Genomic DNA, 15,227 nt, shown 5'->3' with positions numbered 1-15,227 from the left:
GACTTTCCAACAAGTCCTATGTCAACCACCTACCTCCTGACTTCTGACTTCACCAATGTTCAGGAAGACATTCTAAGACTAAGTTCACCTTAAACTGCCAGCTAGCTCTTGATTTCTGACCAGACGCCCCAGGTTATACCTTCTTCTGCTCCTGCCTATTGTGAGATCACTCTCCTAGGTCTCTCATGGGACATGACATCATTGCCTGCCACAAAGCTGGGTCTCAGGGGAAGATATTAAATAAGATTATCACTTCCCTCCCAATAGAACCCTCTGTAGCCCATGATATAGTGACTGTACTCTTTCCTCATTGGTTAACATGCCCCCCATTCCTTCATATTCTTCCCCATTCCAACATTTTTTATTCTAACTGTTGTTGTGCAAACCACTTTCCCTGTTCCCAGCTAGTTTCCAGCTCCCTGACTCCCATATCCTTCAACCTTGCCCTACCATGTCCCACTCCAGATTTACCTATTCCTTCCCCTGTGTTCTCTGGAATATAGATTCCATAATTGAGAAACTAGTTTTCACCTTAAACCTATCTTTCTGAGACCTACCTCTCTCATGTGGATACATCAAAGGTGGCATCCATGACTACTTTTTCCGGTAATGGTTGCACTTTCACTCATATCCCCTGACTCACTGGTCATGGTAGGAGAATCATAAATCTCCTTGCTTCCCAAGCCACTTCCAGACTTTCTCCCTATTGGCATCACTTATTACCTGTGACTTTTGGGTGAGTCACTTGATTTCTCTGGGTCTTGGTTTCCTTGTTTATAGAATGATTGTTTCAATCTCTCTGGCTCTTCAATACAATTTTATCATCAAATCATGATTCTAATAACTGTGATCTACCCAATTCCAGAATTTTTCTTTCATTCCTCATGAAAACTAGCTAGCTAGCTCATAGTTAATTAATCCCTCTACCTCCAACTTCTGCTCCTATACTAAGGGTTACAGACAGGTAAGTAGGTGAGTAAGGTAGATAAGGTAGGTAGATGGAGAAAGTGCTAAAGTAACCTAACTTCCCAATTTCTCAATGTACACAAATATACATGACTTCTCTCCACTTTACCTCAGTTATACATAGAGATAGTCATACTCTTGATTTAGCTATATTATACTTCCATATTAACAAACTATAAATTCCTTTATCTTATTATAATCTTTTTCATTCCATCTTTCCTTCTGCCTTATAATTTTTAACCCTGATATTTAAAGTTTCACTGTGACCTCCAATCCCTCCACTCCTCAGTTCTTTCCCATGTCATCATCCTTGCATTTGGCTATGCACTTCCTCTTTCCCTATCTTGACCTCTTAGTGAATCGATCGATCTCTATACTATCCTCAACACATAAGTTAATTGTCCCTTGTTTTATTATTGGTAATGCCTTGTCCAAATCTAAACCTTGTATTATTCCCACCATGTCAACTTTGATGCTGTTCATGTGCTGCTGAAAATCATGAAACCATACACGTGACACTAAAAATTTATTTTTTATAATCTTAAGTGGAACCTCACTACAGCGAGGCAATTCTTTTTACGCCTATATCTCCCTATATCTCTTCTCCTCTTCCTAGCAATACTCTTTGAGGAAGCTATCCATATTCCCTGTCTCCATTTCCTTTCCTTCCTCAATTATAAACATTCTTCAGTCTGGGTCCCTAATTTATAATTCACATCATCCTAAAACTCCCTATAATACTAGTGTAGAAATCTCCAATATAATTTCCTTTTTAAAATTATGGTGAACAGGAAAGAAATATAAGCTTCATTCAACAAAAGTTATAAAAGCTTCAATTGAAAAGTTATCAATGATCTCTTGATAGTAAAATCTAATGATCTTTTCTCAGTCCTCACTCTTTATGCAGCTAATTCCTGGAGCTAGATATCAAGTCCTAGCCTCCCTCTTGAGCTCTAGTTTTAACTGGCCAGTTTCTTCTTTGGTAACAAACTGGACATTCCTTAGACATCTCAGAATATGTCCAGAATCATTATATTTCTCCCAAAAAAGCTCTTCCTTTTTTCCATATTCCCTATTACTATTTTTTAAATCATTACCTTCTCTCTTAGAAACAATACTATGCATTAGTTCTAAGGTAGAAGAGTGGTAAGGGCTGGGAAATTAAGGTTAAATGACTTGGCCAGTGTCACACAGCTAAGAAATGTCTGGGGCTAGATTTGAACTCAGGACTTTTTGTCACCAAGTGTAGGCCTTCATCACTTCTTACCTGGACCATTTCAATAGCCTCCTAATAATTTCAGTAGCCTTCCTACTCTAAGTTTCTCCTTGCTCTAACCATCTGCCCCACCCATGGCAAAGCAATTTTCCTAAAGTGCAAGTTTGGCCATGTTGCCCCTCTTCCCAGTATACTTTAGTAGCTCTATGACCTCCAAGATCTAACTTAGAATTCTTTGTTTGGTTTTTAATTCCTCTACAAACTGAGTCCTTCCTATATTTCTTGTTTTCTCACATTTTACTTATCTCCAATCCAGCAATATAGACATTCTCACTGTTTTTCACATGGGGCATTCGATCTCTTGATTCTGTTCCCTCACACTGGCTGTACTCCAGGCCTGGATTAATGTCCCTCTTCACTTTAGCTTTTTGGCTTCCTTTAAGACTCATCTCAAATTTCATTTTCTCCAGGAACTTTTTCCCATTCTCCTCACCCCTTCTCTTCCCTCATGCACATATACACACTGCTGGGGTGTATAACCTCTGAGATTATCTTCCATTAGATATACATTTTTTGCTCATTTTCTCCCCCTTTGAATTTTTTTTGTTTTTGTTTTTCTTCATTAGTACAAATGCCTAGAATAGAGTAAGCACTGACTGACTGACTGAACTTTCTTGGGCCTCAATATTCTTATCTCCTAAAATGAGTCAGTCAAGATGATATCTAATCTTTCTTCTAGCTCTGTTTCTTTGATCCCTAGAACATGTAAAATCCTTTCCAACTGAAGATCCATGACTGCAGTGCTTATAACAGGATGAGTTCCTGACTATCTTCCTCCTACTTTAGTGCTCCAATGAAGAACTCTTCCCCAAAATCTCAGCTTCAGGTGTACCAGCTCCCTCTATTGTCCAGTCAAGTCACTTTATCTCCTTTGAGGGCACCTCTCTCCATGAGTAGCAGTTCTAAATAGCAGAGTATATTATGCCAGGCTTCTAGCTAAGGACAAGTAACAAAATGGAGAGCAAGATATTCAAGCAGACAAAGGAAAAGAAAGCACAAGAAGGGAATGGAGGGCCTGTACTCAGGATGTAGGATCTTGGATTTAGATTTGGAAGGGACCTTGAAGGTCAACTGGTCCAGTTCTATTATTTTCCAGATAAGGAAACAGAGCCCCAAAGAGGTTAGGAGTCCTGCCCAAGGGCTTTCAAGTACATAGTAAGAGTCAGATTAGAAACATAGTCCTCTGATTCTAAACCTGGCACTCTTTTGATACTTACCAGATTGATGTGGTTCTCTTTCTCCCTATAGGTCATCAAGGCCAAGAAATGACAGCTCAAGTGAGATCAACTTGGCAATCCTGATACTGACCTGGCCTATATTGCTATTTAGAAGCTACTACTGCAAACACGAGAATACATTTATTAATAATCAGAGCATGAAGCGTGGGGGCAAGGCCCTGGGTTTAATTCTGCCTCCACACACTTTATTAGTATGTGACCTTGAACAAATTATATTTGTCAGAGAATGTCAGTTTTTAAAATTATTTGTGTCAATAGACAAGCCTTTATCTTCTCTCCCTCCCATATTTCCCCCTCCTCATTGAGAAGGAAAAGAAAAAGAAAAACAAAACCCTTGCTATAAATATGCATAGTCAAGCAAAATAAACTTGCCCTTTGGCCAGGTCCAAAAATGTATGACTCATTCTGTATCTTAATTCCATCAACTCTCTGTCAAAAGGGGAGTAACATCTTTCATCATGGGTATTATGGAGTTGTGGTTTGTCATTGCATTGATCAGAGTTCTTAAATCATTCAATGTTCTTTTTGTATAGTTCTTTCCGCTTCATTCAGCATCAGTTCATAAGAATCTTCCCAGGCTTCTTGGACACTGTTTCTTTTGCCATTTATTCAAGCACAAGGAATGTAAGTTCCAAATGGATACACGACTTAGATATAAAAAGTCACATCATAAATAAATTAAAGGAACAAGAAAGAATTTACCTTTGAGATCTACAAAGAAGGCATTTATGACCAAATTAGGGACAAAGAATATCACCAAAGACAAAATGGACAATTTTGATTGCAGAAATTTTTAGTTTTCAAATGTCATTTTTCCTTATTTGAAATGGGGGAGGGAAGAGCCTTCTGCAAGCTAAACAACTTCAGTATCTTAAATCGATCCTCACACTACATGATATACAATCCTCTCAACATGGTCACCGTCTTCTCTAAGTTTAACAATAATAATAATAACAATAATGATTGCAAAGCACTTTACAGACATTATCTCACTTAAACCTCACAACTACCCAGTGAGGGAGGTACTGTTACAGTATCGCTGTCCATAATTTATAGATGAGGAAACAGAAACACTTATCACTAAGTTGTTGTGAGGAAGCCACTTTGTAAGTTGCAAAGCCAGAGGGAAATGTTACCTATAGTGGCTCTTATCTCTGTCCCACCAGCTCCTCGTCCTCCTACCATCATTCTCAATCTTCATGCTTCGGATTCCATACAGAAGTCCAGGAGAGTGCCCTCAGGCAATCCCACTTGCTAGATGGCACAAGAGCACAAATCCATTTGGGAAACCTTTACCTGGCAAAGGACATAGATTCAGCACTAAAAGGGACCACAGAAGTCAGACAAGGACCTGCCCCAAATCATTGTATAGCAAAGTAGACATTTCAACCTTGGACTAAATCAGTGAGGAATTTACTATTTATTAAGTGCCAGGCACTGTGCTAAGAGCTTTATAAATATTTAATTTGTTCTTCATAACAACCCTGAGAGGTAAGTACTATATTAGCCCCCCCCATTATAAAGTTAAGGAAACTGAGGCAGACACAGGTGAAGTCTGGATCACACTGTATCTGAAGATAGATTTGAATTCGGGTTCCACCTCACTGTCAGTGAGATCAGACAATGGCAAGATAGTGGAGTCAGGCTTCCTCTTCTGACCTCACTGGAAGATTCCTAGGGCAATCCTCCAAACCTCAGTATGTGCTCTGCATCCCAGCCACTCCTGGTGATGCAGCAATGTCTTAAACCTTGATGAATGGAAATTGGAATGAATACAGTAGAGAGTTGGGAGTTAGGGTCAGGTTTTCAGATGAAGCCAGGATTCTTACTTGAAGTGAAGAGATACTAAAGCAGTTTCAATTAGTGGACTATTTCTACAGTCTGAAAATCTTCAAGGAGACCTAAAAACCATAAATTCTATGTATAGTACTTTAAGGCTTCAAGGGTGCCTTCCTTATGACAATCCTAGGAATTAAATGACAGATTACAAGGCCAAGACATTTTCCCCTACAAGTTCTCCCCAACTCATCTCAGCCACTCCTCTTTTAAAAAGTAAAAATAAACGATCCAATATAATGGGAAAACTGGCACTGCTTTTGGTAGAATATTAATGAAGTGGCACCTAATTATTATCAACTTCCACAAGGAAATTATTAACAAAGCAAAAGCTGAACTACTAGCATTGAGAGTATAATAAAAATTCAATTAGGAACATTCAGTAGAGGTGTGTAGACCCCACTCTGAGAACCAATGATTATTGCTTTAAGCTCCACACAGAGAATAGTCCTTTCACTTAGGCCAAACCTCTGTTTGCCAGTATTTGGCCTGTACTAGATCCCTTTGGTCCTTGTCTTCCCTAACTTGGCTTGTAGGACTCCCATCATCCCAGATTCATGAACTCACAGAAACTCAGCTAAAAGGAAGCAAAGATATCAAGTAACCCTATCAGTACCTGAATGGAAATCTCTGCAGCATCCCAGGCAAGTAAACCCAAACTTCCATTTAAAGAATTCAAGGGAAGTGTTGCTCACACTTTTGAATAGCTCTTTTAGGAAACTTTTCCATCCTTTTATTAAGCTAAAATTTGACTTTTGGAACTTCTCCCATTGCTCCTACTTCATCTGAAGTCATGCAGAATAAGTCGGCTCCCTCCTTACTATCTCTTAGCATCTCTTCAGGTTCTTGAAGATAGCTGTCATGCCCCACTTTAAGTCTTCAGCATCTTCAGTTTCATAAACCAGTCTTCATATTGTGAGGTCTCTCATCCCCTCACTAACCAGATCACCCTCACCTTCAAGTTCTCTAGCTTATTGTTCTTCTGAAACTGTGCTGCCCAGAACTGAATACAAGATGAAATGTTTGGTCAGATCAGGTCAAAGTATGAGAGGACTACCACCTTCCTTGTTCTGGGCACCGTGCCCCTCTTAATGCAGCCTAAAAGCACATTCAATTTTTGGCTGCCATTCTCCTTGCTCAGAGGTCCAAGGCCTCTTCCCATCTGTCCTGCCTACAATAAGTACAATATCTATATAAATAACTATAATAAATGCTATTGCATGAGAAACACTTTAGAGAGGTACAAAATAAAGGGTCGTACAAGGTCCAAAGTTGCAGGGGGGGATGGGAAAGAAGGGAGGTAGAGACCATTACTGACCAGGGGGATCAGGGTAATGGTATTTGAGTTTGGCTTTATTTGGATAGATGGATGGTTAAGAATTCCATCCCTAATGCAAACATCAACAACATGGAAATGGGTTCTGATCAAGGACATGTGTAATACCCAGTGGAATTGTGTGTCAGCTATGGGAGGGGGAGGGGGAGGGGATAGCGGAATAGAATATGATTTTTGTAACCAAGGAATAATGTTTGAAATTGTCCAAATAAAATTTAAAAAATTTTTAAAAAGAACCCTATCCCTTTCCCCTCAGACTTTTTTGTCCATCCTTCCAAGACCTTCCTTACATACTCTTCATTCAGAAAGCCTTCAAAACCCACACAAGGGAATAGGAGGAGGATGGATGGAATATAGACTCATATTACTGCACATCACTGCTTGGCCATCATTTTTCCTTGGGACCTTAATAATATCCCATAGATAATGCTTTAACATTTGCAAAGTGCTTTCCCCACAACTCACTGAGTCTGAAAATGCAAATTTTATTTTAGAGATAAGAAAACTGAGGGTTTGAGACTTTAGATGACTTAACTCATACACAATGTTACCTCATAAGTGCATTAAAGATGTGATTGATTCAAATGAAATAACATCTATAAAATGCTTAGCACAGTGCCTAGCACGGAGTAGGCACGATATAAATGTTTATTCTTTTCACCTCTTTCCCCTTGATTTAGACAATACTAGTACATGTAAGAGTCAAAATTTTAACTCGTCTCCTTATTCCAAAAGACTTTTTCTATCATTCCATGCCATGGCATTCTATCATGGGAGAAAATGAGAAAAAAAGCTTAGAAAAACAAGAAGTAATAATGAAGCTTGATATGTATGTGGTCCAACGTGAGATCTATGGGCTGCAGTATTGTATCAGCTAAATGAGGACAGAATCTACCCTGTATAAGTCTTTTTGTCATTTGATGCTGGAATTTAAACAATAAATAGTTAAAAATGACTCACTGAAAGTTAGTCAGATGTGGAGGCAGTAGACAGGATATGTGGAGGGAATTATAATGACAGCCCACATTCTCAAAACACTTAAGAGTTTATAAAGCACCTTCTTTAAAACAGCCTTTAAAGAAGAATGTATAAGTAGTGTTTCTATTTGACAGATTAGGAAACTGAGTTTAGTTAGTCAGCAAATCAATAAGCATTTATTGCATGCCTACTAAATGTTAGGCACTTTGCTGAGAGCTGAGGATACAAAATCAAAAAAGAAAAAGTCCCTGCCTTCAAGGAGCTTATAATCTCATGAAAATGAATAGGTATGAAGGAGAAGAAGGTCACCAGCAACCAGTCATGATGGAGAAATCCAAAGGGGTAAAGGCAGGTGGGGAATGAAGAGATGGCTGCCTAAGTGCTCTCCTTAAATGGAGGATGAATGAGGAGGTCTCTTCTGTTCTGGCCTCCAATCAGAGGGGTCCTAAAGTTGGAGGTCACTGATGAGATATAAGGGAGGTGACTTGCCTAAGATCATGGATGCTCAACACTAAAATGTGTTCTTTTGGTTACCTGTCTTTTTTACTTCTACTTACTGCCTCTTTAAAGAAAATAACTTTTATGTAACATTTTTAGCTTTATAAAATACTTCCCTCATAATAATTCTATGACATACATAATAGAAGCATAATTATTTGTAAATTAGGAAATTAAATCTCAGAGAGCCTAAATGACTTATCCATAGTCATATAGCTAGTAGTAGATATCAAAACCAGGATTCAAACCCAAGTCTCATGACTCCAAATTTAGAACTCTCATCACTATAGCACACTATGATAGTATGATTGTGAAACATGCAAAGGTTTATTAAACTCATATTAGAAGTAAAGTACTGGGTCTTGAAGGAATACAAAGAGCCAGGACTGGCAATGGAAAGGGGTATCGAGAAGCCTAAAAATGCCATTTTTATTGGAAAATGGTCTAGGTTAGAACAAAAGTGGGAAGTAGAGAATGAATGTGAATGAATAGAGATGGGGGATGAGATAAGGAAAGAAATATAAGCCAAAAGAGAATTCAGCATGCCATGAGAAGGACTAAAACAGAAATTCTTCATTGAGGTCCATGAACTTGCTTTTTAAATTTTTATTTATATTTTGATAACCATAATTCAAAGTTTCCTTTGAAATTCTTTGCATTTCATTTCATAAATTTAAAAACAGTATTCTGAGAAAAAGCCCATAGACTTCACCAAAATGTCAAAGTGTCAAAATCTCTCACACAACACACACAAACACACACACACACACACACACACACACACACACACAACAGAATTCCTGCACTAAATTGAGAACAGTAGATCTGTTACTTTGGGCAAGTTGCTTCATCTTATTGTACCTCAGTGTCCTTACTTCTAGAATGAGGATGTTGAACTCATCGATCTGGATGATAAACTTCCTTTTGACTATGAAATTCTATGAGGAGACCAAGCAAAAATGATATACAGGAATGGGAGGAAGATGCTACTGAATGGCTGGCTATATATAATAGAACATAATGGTTGGGGGCATCAAGGTGTTTGGTGGTTGTGGTAGGGACAGGTTGGAGATTAGGGTAGGACTAAGAATGGATTTAGAAGTAGAACGATTTGATAGTAAATGTAGGGTAACAGCTTGGATATGGGCTAGATCATGATCTAGACTCTGCAAGATACATTCATTTGACAATCTGGTAAAACCTGTGTCACCCCCATCCTCAGGACAGTAAAAAAAAAAAAAAAAACTCTTACCCTCCATCTTAGAGTCAGTACTGTGTATTGGTTCCAAGGCAGAAGAAAGGTAAAGGTTAAGTGACTTGACCAGGGTGACACAGCTAGAAAGTGTCTGAGGCCAGATTTGAACTGAAGACTCCCCATCCCTAGGCCTGACTCTCATCTGCTGAGCCACCCAGCTGCCCCACAGAATAGTGTTTTTAAATACACAACATAAAATGAATAGGGTTACAATGGAAATCTATTAAAATATAGTTGTTGATATATGTTGAAATACAGTCATCAAAATACTTTTAAATCAAGTTCATTGGGCCCAAATTAAGAAACTAAAGAGTATTCTTAAATGCACAAAATAAAATACATATGATACAAAGGAAAGCCATTAAATATAGTTGTTGAAATATAGTTATCAAAATATTTTTTTTAATCAAGTTTGTCAATCCCAAATCAAGAAATTCCTGAACTTGATTATGAAGAAACAAAAGACTATAAAACTGGCAGCAAGCTGCTATGATATGAGCGTGGAAGTGTAGCCTGAAGGGATAAGATGAAGGCAGACTGAAAAGAGCATTGTGTATACATGAGTGTGTCTGTCTTTAGCTGTGTTTGTTATAGGAAGAGGAGTGAACTCTGAGCTGAGGAGGAGGAGAGCACTCCCATTGTCACTCAAGGGAACTCCATGTCTTGTAGTCAGAAAAACAATGGAAACTATTGCCTTTTCTGCAGGGAATCTCCCTAGTCCATTTGGATTACCCACAGCAAATGTGTAATCCCAGGTTGGTTTGCACCCCTAGCTGCCAAGTATGTATCTAGGCCACCTCTCTGCACCATCCGTGGGTGTGTATTCAGGGAATGCAAACTCATCTCAATATTAGCCTAAGCAAAACATAATTAGGGAGAGAAATCTCTGAGGGGAGGGGAAGAAATCATACAACACATTCTCAAAACAAATATAACTGATTTGGGATTATTTGCTATTTATCTTATTCCTGACACTGTTCCCATTCATGGGCTGTAGATTGCAGGGGGAAAAAAATCACCATGGGCTGGCTTAACTAAACTTTGCACCTCCCTCCTCTTAACACCATGCTCTGATCACTAAAGATACTTAATATTCTTTATGTAGACATGCATTCATTAGTTAATTAATGTTGGTGATTTCCCAGGGAGAATCCACCTTGGGCTGGAGGCGAGCTAGCCCTAGAGCTGGGTCTACTTCTATACGAGTCCTGGCCAAGAAAACTATAGCAACCAAGTCTTGGCCTCCTGCCTCCACTCAACTCCCAAGGCTTTGGTCTTTTGTCTAATTCAGTCCTCTTGGGATTCCTCTTTGCCTTCCCTAAACCAGAATGCCTCCTTGGTTAAGAGGCCTGCCATCTCCTGCTCTGTAGAGAGGTGGCTGCTCAGTGATCCTTGCCTCAAAGCCTGAGAAAACAACCTTGTTCACAGCTCTGAGCCAAAGGGAGCAGCAGAGTAGCCATCTGTCCCCATTCTTCATTTGCTATTCAGGCTTCTCATGATCACAAGCATAGTAAGTAAGAATACTTGGTCATTACCACTCTAGGAGCTGTTTTAGACATTTGACTTCTCTCTCAGAAGTCCACTGTCCTTTGGGCACTTTCTAATCACATTCACAAGGGCTTGTAGCTACTATCATCCTGTCTCCAGATGGCCGCACCTTCACTCTTAAATAAGTCCCACAGAAGCTATCCAGACCTTAAGGGGAAAAAAAATCTGTGACCTCAGCAAACCCTCTGGTTTCTGTAGCTCAGACTACAGTGGAACAAATGAACTCTCAATTCTTTACCATGGATGGCTCTCTAAAGAAGAAGGTACGAAATAATGGGCCCCCTCACTGTTGTAGGGAGTCAATAATTCTAATAAGCCCTATGTGCTTTGAGAGCGAGGACTCAAGGTTGGCATGCCACCTCCTCCACTTCTGGAATGTTTCCAAAGTTGGGGGGGTTCCGGATATCAGGCTTAGAAATCTGGGGTTAGAGAAGTGGATCTGGGCAGACACTTGGTATCTTCCTTGATTCCATTCTTCATGAGCCCTTAGGCAGGGATGGGATTAAGAGAAGCCAAGAAAAGCAGCTGCTTAGGGCATACAACATGCCAGTGTCTGAAGGACCCTTTTAAATAATACTTTAATTCATAAAGGTGCATTCTTTTTAATTCAGTGACAATTGATTAGGGGCCTCTAGTGTGTGTAAAGTGCTGTGCTAAAGGTTAGGAATACAAAAACAAAAAATGAGATAATACCTGCTTTTAAGGAATTTACATAATACTGAGGTGGGGGTAAGCAGGAAGGAGGAATGGAATATCTCGTGGACACATCTAAGTGCAAAGTATAGACAGAGTAATGCAAAGTCATTTCAAGAGGCAGAGAACAGTAGAAACCTAAATGATAAGGACAGGTCTCATGGAACTAAGCTGTGTTTTGAAGCAAAGTAGAAATTCCAAGAAGTGAAGATGAAAGGGAGATGCATTTCCCATGTGCAAAGATTTAAAATGCAAAGTCATTTGAATATGAAGAGAGGGGTTAAGGGAAGGTTTAAGAGAGGAACTGGGATACTTTTTAAGTCAGAAAATTCTACTCTTAATGGTCCTCAGAAATTTATTTTGTTTTAAATATTGAGCAAGTGATTGTCCCACTTTGAGCCTCTCTTCCTAAGGGAGGGAGGCAAGAAGGAAGGGAGGCAAGAAGGAAGGGAGGAAAGAAGGAAGGGAGGAAAGAAGGAAGGAAGGAAGGAAGGAAGGAAGGAAGGAAGGAAGGAAGGAAGGAAGGAAGGAAGGAAGGAAGGAAGGAAGGAAGGAAGGAAGGAAGGAAGGAAGGAAGGAAGGAAGGAAGGAAGGAAGGAAGGAAGGAAGGAAAGAAGGAAAAGAAGGAAAAGAAAGAGACAAAAATATTTATTAATAAGGGACAGCAAGGTAGCTAAGTGGATTGAGGACCAAGCCTAGAGAATAGGAGGTCCTGGGTTCAAATGTGACCTCAGACATTTCCTTGCTGTGTGACCCCGGGCAAGTCATGTAACCCCCATTGCCTAGCCCTTACCACTCTTCTGCTTGGAACTAGTATTCAGTATTGATTCTAAGGTAAGCATTTAAGAAGGTAAGCATTTAAAATAGATATCACTTACTATATGCTAGGTACATCACACTTTATAAATATTATCTCATTTATGATCATGAGAGGGTTAGATGATTTCTAAGGTCCTGCTCAGTTCTGAAATCTGTGTGTTTTCATGAAAGGGCAAAACCTCCAGTGGATAGCAAACCACAGGGACAACATACTTGTCAGGGACAGAGAATGAATGCTTCTAGTCACCCATGAGGTACCTAATGGATATTTTTATAAAGACATCAACACTTTTTTCTTTCCATAAAGGGTGAAAAAAAAAACTAGATCTAAATTTTAAAAAAAGTGAGAAGGATTTAGAATGGTCATCAACAATTTCTTGGCTGGAAGGGTTAGATGATGCTGGAACTGGTGACTGTTAAGAGGGATGATAGGACATCTTAATTCCTGAGAAATTTTTTCCAAGAAAAGTAAATAAGCCATGCCAGTGAATACAGATATCTTCCTCTCCCCACAGCTTTTTTCCTACCAATGGCCAGAACATAAAACAAACCTACTTGTGGGCCATAAAGAATTTTAGCCAAAATGGAAACTATATTTCACAGCCCTGCTTTAGGCACCTGCCACATCACATCCTTCCTCAGATCCCTGGGGAAACTCCAGAGTAGGATAACATTTAAGCTGGGGGAGATTTGGGAGATTCTTTTGGTAAAGCTCTGTAAAAAAAAAAAAAAGAAAAAGAAAAAATCTACCTTCCTGGGAGTGGATTACATCTAGACATACACTTAGAATGGAAGCAGCTGACAGCTAGAAGAAAGAGAAAATCTTTAGTAAACTATAAAGTACTAGCTAAATGAATGTAAGTTGTTTTGATTCTTATTAGGCAAAATAAGTTAAAGCCTATCCAGGAACATAGAGCCAATTCTCAGGAATCTAGTAACCAATTTCCCATCCCTTTCTCTTCTTCCTGCTCCCCACTTTTTGACAATCCTATCGCTCTGTACTAGGGAAGATTGAATCTATCATTTTACTGTTAGAAGCTCTGGGAAAAGGTAAGTTGGGGGGATGGTGAGAATGAATAGATAAAACGAGGTTTGAGAATGGCCTGTGGGTTTCAGTTCTCTTTGGCCCAAGATCACAGATAACTGGGGAGTTGGCTAAAGCAAATTAACCAGATGCAACAGCTGAGCAAATTACCGCATAAATTTTGCCTCTGATCTACCTCCTCAGAACTAAGAAGTTGTTTCATTACTTGGGCAGGTAAGAGCTCACCCAGGATCTGACCAGAAGGTACCCACATCTCTCTGGCCTTCAGTTGTGGGGGTCCCAGACAGTCTTCTCATTTTCACTGCTGCTTTCATCAAAGAGCTGGAACATGGGGAAGAATAAAATTAAGCAGAATTAATAAATGGTATCTCTCCACATCCTTTCACTTTCTTCACCTCTCCCCTCCCTGCCAAAAAAACCACCACCACTCAGGTCATTTTTATTTCATAGCAGAACTGAATCAATGACATGAAAGACTAATTGTCGGGCTCTAAGACTGCTGCTATGGTATGAATCAAGTAACCTGGGAAATTTTATAAACAGTGGAATTATGCTGAAGCATTGGTTAACATTTGTGAAAACTTAAAGAGAAAAGAAAAACAGAGAAACTTCAAGAGATAACACAGTGGAGTTCCCACAAGGGGATCTGAGCCACTCTGGGATAGCTCAAAGGGTTGGATTATTCCAAAGAGTCTCAAGAATCACATTTCAAGTTTGGAAAATGTATGCTAAAAATTGTTATTACATGTAATTGGGGAAATGAAATATTTAATTTCAGAAAAGAATCCCATGTCATTCCTTCCTTCTAGAATGACTGGGAATCTCCTGAGGTTGGATGAAATATTTAATTAAAAAAAAAAAGAATCCCATGTCATTCCTTCCTTGAATGACTGGGAATCTCCTGAAGATGGGGACACCACACAATGGCCTTTCAGGAGTCTCCCAATCTCTGGGACCAGATTGGACCACATTCCATGATTTTCTTTGGTTCATATCTACATCGACACAACACCCCTCCACCCCCACCAATCTTCTCAGGGGTACAAGTCCATAGCACCAATATTTATATTCTGAACACTTTGTCTGCCACAATCTAATCTATCCAGAGCACTCTATGGGAGAGATGCTAACTTTCCCCAAGTTGCCTAGGGAGAACTGTGCCTTCTCATATTACCTAGGTTCAACCAAGGTGGAGGTCAGTTCCTGGTGGGATCGACTCCTTTAAAACCTAATTGGTCGGAAGCAGTGATATGCAAGGCAGTGCGGCAGGGAGAGGACCAAATCATCCCAAAATAGAAACCCAAGAAATATCCTGATCTGACCACACTCCCAACATGCCTGAGTATAGCTCACTCACTGAGGTGAAGAAAGCAAAAGAAAAAGGAAAGAATTAAATGTGATGCAAGAAATGGTGACAACAGGGTCTCTAAAAAAACTAGGGAATGTAGGCAACCACATACAAGATTAGCTTCTTGTGACCTATATAACAAATAATAGGGATCATAACTTGTTGGTTGCAAAAAAATATATGAGCATTGGTCAAAGACCTCTAGTTACTGAGTTAGGCTCAGCGTATTTACTCACATAATTTACAGCCAGCAATTGACTGTTTTGCCCTGGTTTGTTCTACTAACATGAAAAGCAGTGATTCCTATTCATTTTATTCTTTCAAGGAAGTAGAATTTTGGCAAAGTGCTCTGAATCCCAAGGATCACAAAAGAACAGCTAAACAAAAGGGG

At 39.4% G+C, this 15,227-nt stretch overlaps 1 protein-coding gene and 1 long non-coding RNA gene across 6 annotated transcripts in view; one reads left to right on the top strand and one right to left on the bottom strand.

Annotated features, from left to right (window-relative positions):
• The window catches only part of LOC103096087 (interferon-inducible protein AIM2), a 38,738-nt gene extending 34,866 nt beyond the window's left edge, over positions 1–3,872 (top strand). For all 3 annotated transcript variants that reach the window (XM_016430284.2, XM_016430281.2, XM_016430283.2), the window contains one exon: positions 3,491–3,872. In XM_016430284.2, coding sequence (XP_016285770.2) covers positions 3,491–3,511 — 21 coding nt within the window. In that variant the 3' untranslated portion in view covers positions 3,512–3,872. The remainder of the gene's footprint in view (positions 1–3,490) is intronic.
• The window catches only part of LOC107651327 (uncharacterized), a 54,047-nt gene that overhangs the window by 22,922 nt on the left and 15,898 nt on the right, over positions 1–15,227 (bottom strand). For all 3 annotated transcript variants that reach the window (XR_008916283.1, XR_008916284.1, XR_008916282.1), the window contains one exon: positions 13,714–13,809. This is a non-coding gene — a long non-coding RNA (uncharacterized LOC107651327). The remainder of the gene's footprint in view (positions 1–13,713; positions 13,810–15,227) is intronic.

The sequence above is a fragment of the Monodelphis domestica genome, chromosome 2 (genome assembly GCF_027887165.1).
Source record: "Monodelphis domestica isolate mMonDom1 chromosome 2, mMonDom1.pri, whole genome shotgun sequence".
Lineage (NCBI taxonomy): Eukaryota > Metazoa > Chordata > Mammalia > Didelphimorphia > Didelphidae > Monodelphis > Monodelphis domestica.
This window is presented reverse-complemented; position numbering and strand designations above follow the sequence as displayed.